The sequence below is a fragment of the Eublepharis macularius genome, chromosome 6 (assembly GCF_028583425.1).
Source record: "Eublepharis macularius isolate TG4126 chromosome 6, MPM_Emac_v1.0, whole genome shotgun sequence".
NCBI classification, from domain to species: Eukaryota; Metazoa; Chordata; class Lepidosauria; order Squamata; family Eublepharidae; genus Eublepharis; species Eublepharis macularius.
The window spans coordinates 40,843,358-40,862,743 of record NC_072795.1 but is presented as its reverse complement, the minus strand read 5'-3'; the positions used below and the strand labels follow the sequence as shown (position 1 = coordinate 40,862,743).

Genomic DNA, 19,386 nt, shown 5'->3' with positions numbered 1-19,386 from the left:
CAAGGCCATGAGGCCCAGCTTCTCAGGCGAAAGAGAAACCGCAGAGGTACCATTAGGTTTTCAGGCTTTCACATTCCAGGCAGAGAACAGCTTCAGCTTTTAACATCAGAATCAAACAGTACACAGGCCTTGCAGAGTACAAGCAATACACAGGACCTCGCATAGTATGACAGGAGACATCCTGACATAGCTACATAGCTAATCAAGGAGCAGGTTTGCTAATATTTGCCTTTTTAGTAAGTCCAAGCACAAGACGCTTCAAAAGTCATAGGTTTGTTGTGATCTCTGAGGGAGTTGTACCTTAGCTACAACACAGGTGATTGTCAAAAACTTAGGATGGCATTGGCTCCATTAAGTTGGGAAGAGAGGTGGGAACGAGAAGTTTTTTGCATACTGAAGGGTGAGTGAATGAAAAATGAGATCATGTAATTGCACACAACTCACCTGATTCTTTGGAGCAACAATGTGCCATGAGCAGGTCACTCCTGCTGGGTAATCTCGATCGGGCCAATTAGGAGTTTTAAAGGATCCAGAAGGCTTATCCAGTCGTCCACCACAGTACTGATCACCTAAAAAAGTACAACATATTATTAAGACAAAAGTATAGATTCAGGGTAGCTAAACTCCTCAACTCTCATAAGCCATGCAGGAAAGCACAGCCCAACTGCATATGTGCTTCAGCAGTGCTCCGATGCTCACCTCGTTGTTACACCAGCGATTCCCCTTTAGGGTAAGATGCCTACATTTATTCACAACACAGATATTTCCCTCCCTGAACTTTAAAAAGAAGGAGAAGTTGCAATTTTGTACTGTGTGAGTTGATCTGGCACAACATTTCTCTCATGCTGTCCCAACATAAGACTGGTGGTGGTGGAGAGTGCCGTCAAGTCATAGCTGACTTACGGCAACCCCTGGTGGGGTTTTCATGCATTGCCTGCTTCTGCAGCCCTGGTCTTCATTGGAGGTCTCTCATCCAATTACTAACCAAGGCTAACCTGGCTTAGCTTCTGAGATCTGACGAGATCTGGCTTGCTTGGGTTATCCAGAACAAGTCCAATAAAAGATTAGCCAGCAAGAAATCTAGTCAGAAAAGTGAAATCTATGTCAGGCTATGGAGGCACATTGCAATGAGGATTTCTTAACACAAATAAGTTTTTAAAAGCACATTGCTCATATTTACATAAGAGTGTTATACAACTTGCCTCCAATGGGAGTTCATTTGAGTGATCACGGGCATACAGTTGCTGAACAAACTTGCCCAGTAGTAAAGCCAGTCTACAGTGAAATGCATGGAACTAATGCTGTGTGTTTCACAAAGCACTTCTCTTTGGAACCAATATATGTCCTGAAGATCAAAATAAAATTTAACTTTACCAAGTGAATAGTTGGAAATCCAGTTAGCCTTTCAGATATGTAAAATTTTAAAAGAAAAGTGTGAAAAACTTTGATAACGGCAAATGGGATTAACAACTGTCCACTTAAAACAAATCAATGTACATCTTTAGCCAGTGAATAAGAAGAAAATGCTATGATTTTTTCTTTGATACATTTGGCTAAAACAAATTATCCTAATAAATAGTGTGCTTGTTGTATCAAAAATTCTGGCTTGTACTGTTCTAGACATTAGACTTTTTATATGGTAACCAAATGAACTTCAGTTCTAGATTAATTTCATTGACTTTACATTCTTAAAAGAAAATCTACACCGCAGTTAATAATAACAACAACCTTATATACTGCTCTTTGGGACAAACTAGTGCCATGCTCAGAGTGGGTAACTAGTCCATGTTATTATTATCTTCACAACAGACACCATGTGAGGTAGGTGGGGCTCAGAGAGTTCTGGGAGAGCTATGACTGACCCAAGGCCACCCAGCTGGCTTCAAGCAGAGGAGTGGGGAATCAAACCTGGTTCTCCAGATGAGAATCCTGTTGCTCTTAGCCACTACACCAAACTGACTCTAATCTTTATATCCATTCTTAAAGAAGCAATAAGAGCATGCAACATACCTCTCTCATGCGGTTCTGCTGCAGAAAACTTTGCAACAAAGCCATTTCCAGCTGTATTGGCATCTGAGATCATTTGCACCAACATTTTATTGCTATTGGCTACCAGAGCACCAGGTTTCAAAGTGCCACAGAATCTGCCAAGACGCTGTCCATTGACATGGCCATTGTACACATCTACAAAGTCATATCGGCACAACTTATCACTCTCCAAGTCTATGAATCTAAAAGAAAGGACAACCACTTTCCCTTCAGGGACCTGTGGGGAGAAAGGATATTAAACCTTTATTTGTCCATGGTATAAAACATACTGTTGTGTTGAAAAACCATCAGCATGTTTTATGCTGTGCAGATTTATCCTATGCAGATTCATTCAGGATCAAACCCAAATGTGTTCAGTGAGGTTTACTCCCAGGTAATCATGCATCAGATTGTAGCCTTAATTTATTATTATCTGGTACAATGATCATATAAAGCCCTTCTTCTAAGACAAGTGTCCTGACTGACTCATCAACGTCCAGCCCAAACTCCTGGACCTAGAAACGTGAAATTTGGGGAGAACGTTCCTTTTGTGATATAGAGGAGATTTGTGATAAGAAGAGATTTTAAGAAATTTGCCCACTAAGGAGGTAAAAAGGGGTAAAATGTGTTTTCTCATAGGGATACAACTTCCTTGTGTGGCTGGCAGGCTGCTCCTCTCCTGCCAACTGCCAACTCAGCCTTCCCTGATTGGGCTAGCTTTCAAGGTCATTTGCATATGTGGCCTGATTGGGGATCAGCTCAACATTCTAAACAGTTGCTAAGGGAGTCATTGGATGTGTCTGGAGGTAAAATGCACCTCCCAGTCTTCTCCTGAAAGTTCACTAGGGTTGCCAATTTCCCTGTGGTGTAGGGTTGCCAGCCTCCAGTGGGTAGCTGGAGATCTCCCAGAATTGCAACTGATCTCCAGGTGACAGAGATCAGTTCCCCTAGAGAAAATGGCTGCTTTGGAGAGTGGACTCTATGGTATTATACCATTCTGAGGCCTCTCCCCTCCCCAAACCCCACTTATCCAGGCTCCACACACAAAATCTCTAGGAATTTCGCAACCTGGATCTGGCAACCCTCTTGTGAGGCCTGCCTGCTTGCACCCCCCCCCCCCCTCTGATGGGTCAGCTGTAGAACCTGTGTTCTGAGGTAAAAATCAGGTCAAGGAAACTGCAGACAGTTGAAGAAAGATAGTACAAGACTCCTGAATAGGGGTTTTATATAAAAGTCAGCATGGCAATTGAGTTTTTAAATGTTCATGGGGAGATGGTGCATGATCTTTCTAGGGGCCATTTCAATGTGAACCTCTCACATGAACCTGCCGAAGTGCCCAACACGCCACCCCTCCCTCAGTCCAACTCCATCTCACACCTCTTGCAGCCATCACCTCTTACTGATGCCAAGCTTTCTGGCAGACATCGTGCAAGATACACCGACACTAAAAGGAGGAAGCAACTTAGAGATGTGGCAAAGAAATATGCACATCATACTCTTGTGGTGCACAAAGCAGCAATGGCCAAGTACCAGCAAGATCACTCCGAAGTGCACAGAGTGGCAGAGTCTCTCTATGAGCAAAGCAACCCCCCACACCCCCCCCCCACAAATAATAAAATATGACATACCCGTAAGTATTTTAACTGGATTTAAAATAGTTAAATACCATAGCAAAGCACGGGTATCAAGATAGTTCTTACATAAACTCCCAAACTTTATATATTCTCATATAAACTTCATATTGCTTACGCAACATGAAATATTGTTCCTCCCTCCATTTCATCTTCAGATCTACTGTGCTGCTACTACTTTCCACTGTGTGGTATAAGCTCTCTGTGCTATCACTTTTTAATGTCACTAACTTTGAGATGTCTCAGGTGCTTACCTAGACAAGCCCTCCAGTTGTGTGGAAGAGAAGCACAAATGCTGGCATACCTTCACACCACCACAACATAATATAGAACACAGCACAATTCACATCATATTTTGTCCTTCAAAGAGGGACAAGACTATATGAATGTTAGTGCATACTGTTCATACCACACGTTAGATTGTTGGAGCCAAGAGAACATTCATATTTCTCGACCATATTAATTAAGGACCATATTAATTAAGAATCTGAACCAGCCCTATAGAAATGATTATTATTTGGCAAATTACAAGTATGCTGACAAAATCACAACCAGGGAACATATAAAGTGAGGCAAATGTTGTGTGTGTTTTTGAGCTTACATCACACCCCAAATAATGAATTACACCAAACCATTACCTCTTATATAGACCACCTGCAATATTAATTTGTATTAAAGGGATTCAGTGGAGTTGCTTTTCTAATGCTGTAGTAAAAGCACACAGCTGAAGTGTGAAACTGCATGGCTGAAATTAAACACCTGACCCAGCTATTCAGTTTCAAAGCTGTAACAGAAAAGTTAACAGGCTCTCGTAATCAATATTGTCCTAAGAAAATTACAGAACCTGTTGAGAACCATCTTGAAAACTCTCTCTTTCCAATCTATAGATCTAACACAGAAATTTCACAACAACCTCTGGCATTTCTTTTACTGCAACATCCCAGTATTAATATTTATTTTAGTTTTTTTAAAGCACACTATTCCACCAAGTAGCTCAGGGTGGTATACACAGGTGAGTCTCTCTCCCCCCCCCATTTTATCCACACAACCCTATGAGGTAGGATAGGGTGAGATAATCAAAATCATCCAGTGAATTTCATGCCAAACTGGAGAACGATTTTTGCTGAGTGATTTCATTATGTTTCATTTGCTTTAATAGAATTGTTTATCTGTATGGTGTTTGGGAAGCAGAGTTTAAAAGTGGCATGTAAGTATGATAGGATTCACACAGAGTTTCATCTGCAAGCAGGAAGAGCTTCTGCACATGCATGGAAAACGTTATGTATTTTTTCTTTCTGCCTGCTTTTCCCCACATAATGCTTCATTAAATTTGTACTCAAGCTCTAGGAACAGCTTTTTGGACTCTAAGATAAGCTTTAGTGGGAAGGGAAGCCAGAAAGGACCCCATGTATGGTACATGCAGTTCTTGGAATCATAACTTTCTTATTCAGAGGAGTTAGCCGTGTTAGTCTGTGTAGTAGCAGTGAAGAGTCCAGTAGCACCTTTAAGACTAATGAACTTTATTGCAGCATCTGACAAAGAGAGCTGTAGCTCTTGAAAGCTTATGCTACAATAAAGTTGGTTAGTCTTAAAGGTGCCACTAGACTCTTCCTTATTAGGACCTGATTTTGGATAAACTAAAACATATAACTCTGAATATATTACCCAATGTCTTCTCTCTATTATATTTTGATAAGAAAAATAAATAGGCTATATTATATTTATTCTGGGCTGCACAGAACTTTTTTGCTTGGCCTAGATAGGGAGCTGTGATACCCATGAACTGACAGAAAAGAGAAAGCAAGATTATATACCAGCAGCAATTTCTCTTTCTTTCTGTCTCCCACCCTTTCTCTAGGGAAAAAGTGAGCTAATTTTTCCCTTTCCAGAAAAAACAGTTATTTTCCCAATCAAAGTTGCCCTGATTTCCTAAATGTTGTGCAGACGATGTTTCTCTCTCTGACTTATATTCTTTCTCCCTGTAAGTGTACTACATGCAGAGGGTTGATTTTCATGTAACTCTGGACAAATGACTGGGGGCTAATTCAGATTCAGATTTGTTTTCCCATAACACTGCTTCTATGTTGTCGGTGCATTTAGGGATATCTTAGTTCACCCACTTTAGTGATAATTCCCATGTTTTCAAAGTTTAATCTCAATGTTACCTGGGAATTTGGACAAAGCTTGCTTTTCATGCTTTCCTTCTCTCCCTAACAAGTAAACTTCCTCTGAACTTCGCACCCTCCTCCAAAACTGATGTTGACCATCCCTCATAAGGCCTCTGTCTTTGCCCATGTGGCTCAAACAGGTCTCTGGGAATGGCCCTGGGTAAGATGGTGAGGGTTTTATGCATGAGAGTGCAGCTCATGTGAGATTTGCTTGAGGGATTCACAGGATTCTTTGTGGGTATCAGTTTTTTTTCCAACAGGGGTACAGTGTACAGGGGTACACTGGATTTCTGCAGGCAGGGACAGAATTGCCCTCTCAAGAAACAGAAAAATAGAAGATTATGCACATTTGCCAGTGTGTGAAATTTTAAGAGCACAGTCAAAATTCATCTTGTATTTTTGTCTTTTTAAATGTATGGGTCCTTAATAGATAAGACATATAGAAATGTTTTGAAAGGAAAGCCAGTTTCATGCTAAAAGTATACATTATGTTATGGCATGGGTTAGCTGTAAGGCTAAATCATAGTTTGGTGCCTCTGTGCCTGGGCATCTCCTCTTCACCACCATATGCTCACAGTCATTTAGTGCTTCTGCATTAACACAAACCATATTGGCAAACTATGATTTGCGATCCCCCTCCAAACCAAGATTGCAAACTAGCTTCAAATTATAGAGTGTAATCCTGGTTTACAAGCAAACTGTAAATGGCTAACTGTGAATTGTTCTAAAGCTGAAATTATTCTCTCTAAGCATGCAAAGGGAGGTAGATAAGAGTGGGAGCATGAGGGGAGGGGGCAAGGAATGAGCAAATGAGCACAGACCCCATTCTCAAAAAGCCAAATAATTGCTTGATTTAAGCCTTCAGCCATACCTGTATAGCTTCTGTATAGCTGAGATTTTAACAGGAACACATAACAATTGTGACAGTTACTATAACAAGGGAAAGGGACAGACAGTGAAAGAAGGGATAAATAATTAACTGGGCATACAGAAGTTCATCCAAATCTGCTTTGTTTTGAGCTTAAACATGGCATGCATTCCCAAAATAGAGATAATCTCTCTCTTAATTGTAATCTTTTTTAGTTTTAATATATAATATTTATTCTTACTTTTAATGCTGTAAAACAGCTTTGGGCCTCATTTGAGGGACAGGCATATAAAAATCTAAAAAAACCCCAAATAAATAAAAATAATCTGTCTTTCAGCATCACCACACTTTTCTGTAATGAATCCTACAAAACAGGGACATTGAAGCTGATGGCAAAATTAGAAACAAAAGTGGAAACTTTCCATTTCCAGTACAACTCTATTCACTGTTCCATACTGTCTACTTGTTTTAAAATATCTGTTCGGCTAAACAGTGCTGAAATATATTTCAGGTAGCCAGATCTTAGTACTTGTTTTGAAAGGACAATTTTCATGGACAGCTGTTACCATGGTTTTGTAAATATCAAGGATACATGTGCACAAGGATTTATTTTGGTGAGTGTGGTAGGGCTTCACAGTTTTTGTGATAATATCTTCCATCATAAATATTTACTTATATCTGCTGTCTCAGCAGGAAAAGAAAAAAATCTATTTATGTTAACTAACATCATCCAAATGGTAAAAAAATAAACTATTTCTCAGATATTCAATCATGCTATTCAGGGTCGGATTCACCTCCCATTTTAATCAACAGTTAATCAGTTTCATGTTCTGCCTGTGTTCTTCTTAGTAAACTTTTTTCTTTGATGACTGGAGTTTGACCAGATGAGTGCCAGCAACGGCACCCTATTGTTTTTTATTCATTTAAAATATTTATATGCCTGCCCCTCTCTTGAGCATCTCAGGACATGTGAGAGGCTCAGGCCACACTGGACTGCTGCAGAAAGTGGCAGGTGTAGAAATGTGGGTTCATGAGGCTGAGTGTGATGGACTATACTTAAAAGCAGGTTTCCACGGAGCAGCAAAATCAGAGAGCTGGGACGGGAAGAGTTAACTATTCCCTAGAATGGAGATCTTGAGTGAGACTGTTCCCTCTTCTCTGTTTGGTCAATTATTTTTATTCCATATTAGAGTTTCTGTCAGTTAGGACTAGTCTGAAGTCAGTATGCTGGTTTCTGACAAAATTAGGAGTCAAGGAGTCTGATAAGAAAAGTCAGACAGGTTCATCTTTAGAGTGAACAGAGAAGATTCCTTTGCCTTAACTGTAGTATTATTGTCCTAAGAAAGACTTCTATCTAAGAATTCAAAGTCTAAGCAACAGCATAGGCTGAAGGATGCTTTACACAGATACCAGAGAACTGGGTGTTTTGGGTGAGGTTGGGTAGTGGGGTTGAGACTCCATTGCAAGCCAGAAAGAATAGGGGTTATCTCTTCTGAGGAGATTAATTCTGGCCCAGTTTTTGAAGGAGGTTCTGCTCTGCCTGTTTTCCAGTTTTATATACAGAATTTTTATAATTGATTTCAAAAATACCATCTGAGCAGTTTGCACTTGCTGCATTTTCAGTTCCTCTCACTGACACATTTTGGTATGCTGAACAGATAACAACAATGCACTTTTATCCAGCTATTTTATCCAGCTATTTCTTTCCTCTAAATACAATGGTGCACAGAATTGCATAAACTCTTGTTTAGTTAATGGCAAAATATATATTCATTAGTTTACACGTTAATATGGATTTTAGTGCACATTATTCCTCCATTCTCTAGTATACTATTTCTTATCTAGAAGAAACATGTACCATATTTATGTACCGTCATTAAACAAAACCTGCAAGAATAAATCAAAAGCCCTATTCATGTAAATTAACAAGCTGGAACCTCTCAGTTAGCTACAAAGAATGTAGATTCAATTGTAGGTGGTGAAAAAATACGAATAGAAATTTGCCTAATGTTTTAATGCACTTGTGCCAAAGCAGCTGATTGAAATGGGGAGGGGGCGGGGAAAGTGGGGAGACAGAGGTATAGTCACATGAACACAAGGAGCGGAAAGCTGCAGCAACAGCAAGCTATATATGCACAGACTCCACAGTTGGTAGGGTTGCCAGGGCCCTTCAACGTCCTGGCAGGGGGATTGGGGTCTGGAACTCACCTTTATGGGGGGGAGGGTGCGTGCGCGTGCAAAGCACGCTCCCACAAGCGTGATGACATCACTTCCTGAAAGTGTGCCCACGCTCCGCAGGGGCTTGGATCAGGGCCGCTGCAGAGGGCAGGAGCACTCCTGCCCTCCGCAGCGGCCCAAAATGGGACCAATCCATGCCAAAACAGGCCTGAAATGAGCCCATTTTGGAGCAGATCGGGCCTGTTTTGGGCCGCTGTGCTCCTGCCCTCTGCAGTGCTGAAAAGAGCCCCATTTGGGCGCAGATCAGGCCCGTTTTGAGCCACTGAGGACTGCAGGAGTGCTCCTGTGCTCTGCAGCACCCCCAATCTGGGCCAAACTGGGCTGACCCAGGTGGCTGCTGTGCATGGGAGCGTGCAGCGCCGCAGGGGAGCGTGCACAGAAGGTGCCCCCCCGCCAGCCAAGAAAGTGAGGGCAGGGTGTGAGGGGTGGGGGCAGGGGATCCCCCGCCCCCACCGGGGGTATGGTATCCCTAACAGTTGGTAAAATTTAAGCCAGAAAAATGGTGGGAAATAAATACATTGGTACTTTTTGTGATTAGAACAAATCAGATTGGCTAAATCTGGGTAGAAATTTTGAAGTATATGTATATGTCCCATATATATGTGAAAGGACCACAGCTGTCATACAATCATTTATCCTGTCACTTTTTGTTAATATAATGTCATATGCTTTCACTGAAATTAAATTCTAGGTAGTTGATTATATGAAAATACGCACACTATTTTAAGAAAATGTTCACCCCATGCTTTAATTTCTACTTGAATCCAGTGGGTAGGATGTGCTGAAAGACCAGCAGATGATACTGCAATGCGTAGGTTAAAAATAAACATGTTATTATCTGTATGTATTGGCAAGGTTATTTTATCAGCCTTATACACACTTATTCCTTAGACAGAAGCTTAACATTCCAACACAATTTTATTTTATTTTATTTTAATTATTTACATTCTGCCTACATCAAGGCAGCTTTCAAATAACATAAATACAACACATAGACACAAAAAAGAATCAACACATTGCATACAACAAGGCAATTTCTTTAAAAAATCTGCTTCTTGTTGCCAGCCACACTTTTAATGGAAATCAGCTACTGAACATATTAAGTTATCCAGTTAAAGTCTGTGACAATACTGAGTACTATTTTTATATCATATTTTTATACGCTTGTATGTACTGAGGATTCTTAGATTACTCAACCTAAATCACTGAGGACTGCCAAGAAGGAGATTATGTTAAAACCACTGGCATGCAATGCTTTCTGTTTTGTACTCTACAAACTGCTATATGAGAGACAATCGGTAACAGCTGTGGTAGCACCACAGGCTCTTGGATTGTGTCAAGGCTGTAATATAAAGTGCTGAATTTTACAGAATGACCAGCTTCTATAGTTAGAGAAAAAGAATGACTGCCTTCTATAATCAAAGAAATAAAAGCCTCAACCTCTTGAGTAAATACTGCTTCATGCTGGGCTTAATTAGTAAATCAATCACAGAAGATTTCTTATAACTTATTTATTATTATTGTTGCACACCCATTATTATGTTGCTTTTGTTAGACTACCCCACTGAGGTCAAGATGGAAAGCTCAAACTATTGCTGGAATTCAAAGACACGGAGGGGCACGAAAGGCAGATGCTCATAAAAAGATGTGGGCAACTTGGGACTTTTTACCACACAGTGTAAGTGCAATGCAATTCACCATTTCTGAAGAACATGTAGTAAAATAATGAACTGCCACATTGATATATGTCCTGCCTTATCATTCTAGTATTTTGATAATAAAGCAATCTATACAGAAAGGACATTTAGATGTTTTATTTGATGCAGCCAAAATCTCCACAGTTCAACTATGGAAAAATTCCAGGATAGCCACAGGGAAGAAGCAGCTCTTAAAAGTGTGGGAAGTTTTTATTAAACACAAATTGACATTTAAAAATGGCTAGACAGCTTAATAGGAAGAACATTTTTTTGGAAATGTGCCTTTTGTTAATAATTTATTTGAAGAAACCTACTGGATCTTATTTAACTGAATATAGATCTATATTGCTTTTGTGATCAGCAATATATTCATTAACTTACTCATAACGTGAAGCAGCCTGCAGGTTCCTTTTTAAAGTGCTTACTGCCTTTGGTTACAAATGCTTAATAAAAAGAGGCTAGTGCCCTTGTATAAACTACAGGCATGTCTGATTTGGGCTCCTTTATGGGACAGGATGAACTCATTCAGTATTCCTTATTCTTGCAGTCCAATGCTCCAGTATTAAAGCCTATATTCCAAAAGTAGACACTAATTTACAACAAAAGGTTGTACTTTTATTGGAGTCAACAGACAAGCTCTCATTAGACATAAAAGTTCACTGTCCACAACTGAAGCTAAGGAATTTTTTTACTACTGATTGATTTGATTAAGACAGGATTCTCTATGTTTAATTGCTGTATTTAATGCAATCTTAAAGTAGTCCTTCCTGATGATTTACTACCATGCTACCAATTTATCATCTCAGGCATCTTCCATCCAATACAAAGTTCCAGCAATAGAGCGAGACTGCGTGCCATTCTTTACAGCATATTTTGTGACATCAGAAGTTCTTACTGTGATTTTCCAAGTACATTTGCTGTTTGGAGGGTAGACTCCTGGGAATCCTTCACTGCCAATAAACCCTGATAGTCCAGTTAGAACACCACCACATTTAAAAGACCTGGAAGGGGAAAAAAAAGGGCTTTACTGAAATAGCATTATAAATGCTGCAGAGAATAGCTGTCATTTGAAATGCCACAACAAAATGTGCAGGACCTCTGGGGAAAGCAATTAAATTCTCTATGGTTATTTAAAATGTAATACAATATAGATGCCTGAAATAACTGACATCTGTAATACATAAATTCGTAATTGATCAGACAGGCCTATCCCATGAGTAAAGGATATGTTATGGGTACAAATGGGTCTTTGGGGATGCTGACATTTCAGAGTCAGACCTTCATATATGGCCCTAAACTCCACACTGCAACTAAACTGGTTAGAGAATAGATTCTGCAGTTGCTAGGAACCACAGAGCAAGAAATTAGTAAGACTAAGAGTAAATACTAGTAAGAGTATTTATTTCACCAAAATTTTGACTACTGTGCCAAATCTAGTTCAAAGTACTTTACATACACCTATTACCTAAGAAATCTTTGCAAAAAAAAAAAAACTCCTGTAAGTTGAACCAGTACCATTATCCACATTATATGGAGGAAAGACGCAGAAGGAGAAAGAATAATGTCCCCTTTACTGCCTCCATTTATTTATTTACTTTATAATTGTCGGGATGTCTCCTGTCATACTCGGCAAGGTCCTGTGTATTGCTTGTACTCCGCAAGACCTGTGTACTGTTTGATTCTGTTTGACTCTGCTGTTAGAAGCTGAAGCTGCCTGGAATGTGCCTGCTGTTCTCTGCCTGAAATGTGAGATCCTCCTGTTATCTGTGCAGTTTCTCTTTCACCTGGGAAGTTGGGCCTCATGGCTTTGGAGTTTCTTACACATCATCTCTGCTTTGTCCTGCTGCTCATCTGTTAAACTTAGCTAACTGTTTCCTGAAGGGGGTGGACTCTGGCGATTAGGCTGTGCTTAGAATCCTATGTATGTTATGTGTTTGTAGTGAAACGCCATTCCTGGCAAGGAATGTAATAGGGAATGATACTAGTAGCTTATCAATAAAATTGCTTTAACTCATGCAGTTCCTGGACTCATGCAGTGAAGTCATTGAGAGTTACTTGGCAGAACCTTACAGTCCACCTTCCTCACCGAGATACAAGGTGGATACTGTCCCTATTTATCCATCCTTGTTCTGCTCTTAAGGCCCTTTTCACACAGTTTGGCTGCTGGTTGCTAGTGGATGATTTGTGCCATTTCAGACACAACTGGTTTGGCTGCCGTTTGCTAATGGTTTGGTTTGCTGCCATTCTTGAAATTTCCAGCTTTTATTTAAAAAAGTAAATCTCTAGCCTCTTCTCTTGCAAAGATATGCCTTTTTCCTTATATCTTCTCAATGGAAGGGGTAGGGACTTACTTTTTCTTCCAAATGAAAGCCAGGAATTTAGAGAACTTGCAATGCCTATTGTTACAACACTATAGTGCTATAGCAATATTTTTGTGCTTTTTATAAAAAATGTAAAGACCTGGTGGCTCATGGGAAGGAGACAGTAATCCCTTCCTGTGCCAGAAAAAATAGCACTGTTTGAAATGGCTGCAGCGATTCACCCATGATTCATAAACCGATGCTACTTAAAACTGCCACCCCCACATCGCTTTACATGAAATCTGGGATAATAACTGGGTTAAAATGGAAATGTGAAAGGGGCCTTAAATATCATACTGGTGGCAAAGCACTAGCATAGCAGCACTGAGTATTGTTGCTTTGTTGATTCTAGAGCCCTTAAGTAGGAATGTATATAGTCTTAACTCAAAAGATTTCTAAATGCAGCACATTAATAGATTAATGGGAGGCTAAAGGTTGCATGGGGACTGTGCAAACTAAGCAAAGTGATGGTGCAGAAAGGTACAACTAATGTGTAGCTATTTAAAGAAGTTAAATTGAAAGCTGCGAAATAGACTGGAGATTTATGGAAAGCTGTCAGAGACAGTTCTTGTATAATGAGAAGCTTTAAAAATAGGAATTTGCAATTGAGAAGGAAGATATGCATGGAAAATATACATGATGTGATATTCAATGTGTTTAGGGGATGTGATAGAAAAAAGAATTGTTCTGAAGCACTTGTAACCATCATGAGGAATAAGGGGGTAAGGTATAGAGGTTATAGTTTCAAACTAGGATCTGCAAGACCCACGTTAGAATGCCCACTCTGCCCTGGAAGTTTGTTGGGTAACCTTGAGCCAGTCATATACTCTCAGGCTAACTCAGTTCACTGGGTTGGTATGAGGATAAAATGGAGAGGAGAATGGTGTAAATGTACTAATAAAGTAAATAAATAAATATTCTTTGATACCTGGAAGAACAAATGGTGACTAAGGGAAATGATCAGAAAGTCAACTGAGCCCAAAGTTCTGAAACAGAAAAAAAGTGGTAGGTAGAGTAGCCATGGCATGGCCACTAGACAAGACTCATTGGTGATTCATCCCCATCTTACTCAGAACAGGAGATGACACAAGATATGGAAAATTACTGACTAATGCTAGAAGTTCCATAACATGTTGATTTCAGTCTCATACGGTCAACATTTTACTCTTTGAGGGCTTTCTGCTTCTCATCTTAGCACCTATTCTTCTACAGAACAACTTCAAAAGGAGACTCCAAAGCAAAATTGCTGAATTAACATTCATCAAGAAGTTTAACACTTTCTCAGGGAGGTCTTAACAGGGACTTGACATTTCTTAAGTATTAGTATCTTAGCTTTTCTTTACAGATTTTAACTAGTTCTACTATACCTATACTTTTCTAGTTGGATTTGCACATCATGTTTTGGCACTTGAAAAGGCGAAGGGGAGGGGCTACCATGGGAATTTTTCTTTACTAGAATCCCTGAGGCCTTTTCATATTTACAAAGAAAGAATGAATATTCAGGAGTGACAGACTATGATCTGGGCGTCTCAGGTTTGATTTCCTGCTCTCCTATGGAAACTTGCTGGGCAATCTTGGGCAATCTCATACTCTCAGGTGTTTAACGTACTTCACAGGGTGGTCACCAGTTCAGTGGACAGGTTTAGATAATCTCTTTTATGAAAAAAAGAATCCCTTTTATATAACTGAAATTGAGTCTACACAGGAATATTTTCTAGTTAGCACAGTGCTTTAATAATATTTATTTATTTCCATTTATATTCCATCCTCCCTGCATCAGCAGGCTCAGGGCGGATTACAATCGGTATAGTAATTTAAAATACATGTAACTTTAAAACCATTAAACCACATAAATATTTAAAACACACAGCAGCAGACTTCTCCAATAACCACCACCCAACCATCTCCAAAGTATTTAACAGGCTAGCTGGGTGGGGTGGCATGTTTTCTGCTAGTCGGCCGGTGGGGAGGCCCAACCAGTGTCAACCATACGCCTGGCGGAACAGCTCTGTCTTGCAGGCCCAGCAGAAGGGTAACAAATCCGGCAGGGCCCTAGTCTCTTTAGACAAGAGTGTTCCACCAGGTTGGAGCCAGGACCAAAAAGGCCCTGGCCCTGGTCAACGCTAAGCGGGCCTCCCTGAGGCCAGGGACCATTAACAGCTGTTTGTCGCTGGATCGAAGCGTCCTCTGGGGCTCATATAGGGAGAGGCAGTCCTGCAGATAACGCTGGTCCCAGTCCACATATGGCTTTATAGGTTAATACCAAAACGTTGAATATATTTACTTGATTTTATTACTAAACCATCAGATGTAGAAATATGCTCCTATGCACACTCAACTTTATGTCAAGGCAGTACAATACTTCATTGCAGCTTGAAATGGGTGAAATCTGCCCCCCAAGTGCAGAATGCTGCAATAAAGTCTTTTATTGACATAGCATGGTGGGTCGTGCAAACCACTGGCATGGAGGTATCCTGTTATTTAAATTGTTACTGTCAGTGGGCAGCGGTTATCAGCACATGCTCAGCTTGAGTTGCAGGTTATTTATAGGGGCTGGATGTAATTAATGAATCTAAATCCTGTTCGAAATTGTCAACTCAATTACACACACACACACACATTCAGTTTTTAAACTTTTTTTTCTTTTACAAATGCAGTCTCGGGGGTTGCTTGGTCAAGGAAGAGAGAACAGTATAGAGAGAGGATGAAGGAACTTGAACTCGTCCTGCCTGCGGTTTTCCCACGGCAAAACCTCGTCATCCCCGAGCGGCTTTTATTACCATGGTCCATACGGGTCTCCCCCAGCACGAACCAGAAAACATCAATCAGGATTAACCCCCTCTGCACCCCGATAAAGCAATACCGTAGGCTTTATTTCCAAAATTGGGGGTGGGGAGGAATGATCGTTTGAAATAGACGGGGATGGGGGGAGTTGAGCCTTCTTCTTGAGTGTGTAAACACGTGGTGAGTATACGCAGGGGAATCTGCGGCGAATTACTGCTACAGACACGCGTTTCCTTCTCAAACCACCCCAGCGTTTGGCTGAAGCTATATGGTGATCGGACGGCGCGCAAAATGTGAATCGGTCCTTGTTCTCTCTCCTCAGAAACCCTTATAAGGCTACACAGGAGCTCACACCATTAACCGCCAAGCTACTTGTTGCTTCAAATCTCCCCAGCATCCAACGCGGGCTCCGGGTCTGAGCCTGTCCTCAAAGCAATCTCTCATTGGCAAAGAAATGTTTTTTACTCTTCGTCGTGTGGAACTGACGGGCTACTCGGATACTGCCACCTCACCTGCCCGTCTGAAAAAGCCAGACGGGAGGCTCTCTCTCGCATGCAGACGCTCACCAGTGAACAAAACGTAGGAGCAAAATGAGAGCCAACCCCTTCAGAAGCACGAGGAACGCACGCTGTGTGCTAGGAGTCCCTACTACTGCAGCGCCTTGCGGGGGCACCAAGGGTTGGGAAGCCGCGCCGTCGTGCTTGAGACGCATTAAGCAAGGGGAAGCAGCCCGGCGTCCGGGAAGCTTCTGCCCTTCGAGGGCTCTTGCTCTCCCGCTCACCACAGCGGGGGCTGGCTGGCTTTAAACAAAAAAAAAGTTACCTCGTTCTTTCTGGCTTTCGGTTCTTGGAGGGCTGCGCTGCTGCTGCTGCTGCAACCAGCAGAAGTCCCAGCGCCACGAAGGAGCGCGAGGCGGCCGCTCTCATTATTTTGTCTGGATCCCGGCAGGGGCAGCTCCCGGGCGATGACGGCGCGGCGCTGGGTTGAAGAGGACCACGTTTATAAAGCGGCTTCGAGGCCCCTGGAGGTGTTCCTCTGGCGACTCCTCGCGAATATCCCATTTGTTCGTCAAGGCAAGGGGAGGAGAGAATAGGCTTCGTCCCCACCGCGGAGGGAGCCTCCCCCCTCGGCCTCCTTTCCTCCCCTTGGTGAGAAGAGTAGAGCGCTTGAAATGGGACGACGTTCCCGAGCCGCCTTCCCCAGGAGGCCGCCTTGAGAAAAACTCCGTCAGAAATTATTCTGACCCCTGAAGACTTTCGATATGCGACGACTATGTGAACTGAAGAAATCTGTCTCGACGGCAATCCTTTCTGCTTGGGCATTGTTGCTCACTTAGTCCTCACAGGAATACAGCATGTCTTTCTGAAGTCAGGAGGCGTAGCCTTGCGAGTCTCTTGCAGCAAAAATAAACGGGTCTTCACGACAAATAAAACTTTTTTTAAAAAAACTGTAGCATAAACATCTGATAAAGGCAGGATCTTGCTCCAGTGGCACCTCAGACGCCAACAAGATTTTCAGACTTTCGAGAGTCAGAACTCTCCTCTTCAGAGAGGCGTAGGAATGGCGATCCCTGAGCCTTTGTATCCCAGCCAATAATGGGTGGACTGTTACAAGGGAGGGCATCAGGATGTAAAGGTAAAATGTAGCTTAATTACAGCAGGAATTAGCATCTGTAGTGAGATAAGAATCTTAAATCTCTGATAAAGGGTTCCTCTAGTACATGAAAGTTTATGCTCGAATAAAAATTTGTCCTTCCGTCGAGTTCCTGAAGGAATCCTGGTTTTTTTCCCTCCAATGTCTGTGAAGGGATAATTCAGTGTAGGACTCTACCCATACTATATGTTTTGAGAGAACTGAGCTCATGTTGGCGACGAGAACATATCTACACCAAACTAGAGCTGATTCACAGTACAGCTATTGCAAGGATGAGATTTATAATAATACATTTCACTGACATCAATTTTTTTATGGTGTCAAATATTTCAATAAATAACCCATTGCTCCTAAGTTAAATAAGGTTTACTTCCACGTGGGTGCATGTAGGATTTTGTATCCTTAAAGTGGATATTTTGCTTTTAGGTTCCACATGCTGAATGCCATATATGAAGTTGGCACATGGCAGGAGTTAAAGTTGCTGGACCTTGTGACATCAGTGAGTATTTAGTGCATATTTTTCTTTTAGTTCTTTTGCCTTTTGTGGTTCCTCTCTCCCTCTTACATTCTGATCAGTGTTGTTCCAGTCTCAATAATAGCAACTGTATATCTTCACACCCACAGCCAATGTGATGATGTCACTTCCTGGAAGTGACATCATTGCGGTAGTGCAGGGAGCACATGCACACAAAGCAATATCCATTGAGCAAGAGGTGTCAGGTCCCTTCCCGTTCTGCCAGGAGGATATAGGGGCCTGGCAACCCGAGGCTTGTCCCAATGATGTAGAATTCTTGAAAATGCAGAATAGGTTAGAAAATTCCTGGAGTCCACCTTCTTGCCCTCAGATGAGTTATTGTGCAAGGAGGAAGAAGAGTGAAGCTTGCCAGATTTGTCCCCAAGTCTGGAATTAAACCCAGTGGAGAGGACCCAGTGGAGAGGGATCTGATCCCTAGATCAGTGGAGAGGGATCCCAGTGGAGAGGGATCTGATGGGACTATGGCAAAAGCATACGAGCCAAAACTTCTCAAGGGCCCAAAATTTCCAGGTGATTGGTCACATACATAGGCTCCTCAACACTTTCCTTATACTTTTTATTGTTTATATGATCAATTCAACATTACCTGTAAACCATAATAATAATTTGAAATGAGAAAATTTCCATGGTATTAGCTTCACACAGAATGGACATTTGGCTAAGTATTGTCAGATCTGTGGCTAAATAATAGTTGTAATCCAGACTACCTTCTGCAATCAGACAAGAGTCCGTTGTTTTCAAAAGATTTACTGAAAAAGGCAACCATTATAGTCCACTGGCCTAGATGCAAGATCTTGGCTGGTACACGTGTATTGTTACGAATGATAGGCAAAGAACAAGGTACAGAGTATCAAACCCCAGCAGGCCCAACCTCCCCCCATAGTTCTCAAAACAAGCCGCTTGAGGCTGAGAAAGTGAAAGTTTCCCAAGGCTGGAAAAGCTGTAGTCAAAACATTCCTCTTCTGTGAGATAGCTGCTAGGGAACGTCTTGGCACCTGTAGAAGAAGCACTCAGAACACTAAAAGAATTAAAATGGAGTCTCTTTGGTTACAACATAGGAGAAAACATTCTGAACCTGACATTTCTGCCCCCTCTAAAATGCTCCTCCCCCCAGTTTATGTGGATAACGAGTATGGAACGCCTTAACTAGTCTAGGAGCATGAACATGTACAGAGTGCACCCATTCATCAAACCCAGAGTCAAAGTCCTTCCACCTGATAAGATAAAATAACTGGTTTCTTCTAAATTTAGAGTCCAAGATTTGCTGTACTTCATAATGGGTCTGATCATCAATCAATGTTGGAATAGGAGGGGGGATTTGATAGACATATTTTAAGAAGCCTTTCCGCATTTTAATCAGTTTGGATGTCTAATGACAAATATTGTAAGGGTTTTGGTATTCTATGCTGTTTTACTGCAAACCT

General features: G+C 41.4%; 1 protein-coding gene across 3 annotated transcripts in view; it reads right to left on the bottom strand.

Annotated features, from left to right (window-relative positions):
• The window catches only part of PCOLCE2 (procollagen C-endopeptidase enhancer 2), a 35,325-nt gene extending 18,595 nt beyond the window's left edge, over positions 1-16,730 (bottom strand). For all 3 annotated transcript variants that reach the window (XR_008597304.1, XM_054982685.1, XM_054982686.1), the window contains exons 1-4: positions 16,597-16,730; positions 11,526-11,631; positions 2,011-2,266; positions 445-569 (exon numbers count right to left, since the gene is read on the bottom strand). Coding sequence is in view for 2 of the 3 variants with exons in the window: in XM_054982685.1 (XP_054838660.1) it covers positions 445-569; positions 2,011-2,266; positions 11,526-11,631; positions 16,597-16,700 (591 nt within the window). In the remaining variant the exon portion in view is untranslated. The remainder of the gene's footprint in view (positions 1-444; positions 570-2,010; positions 2,267-11,525; positions 11,632-16,596) is intronic.
• Between the last annotated feature and the right edge of the window lie 2,656 nt (positions 16,731-19,386).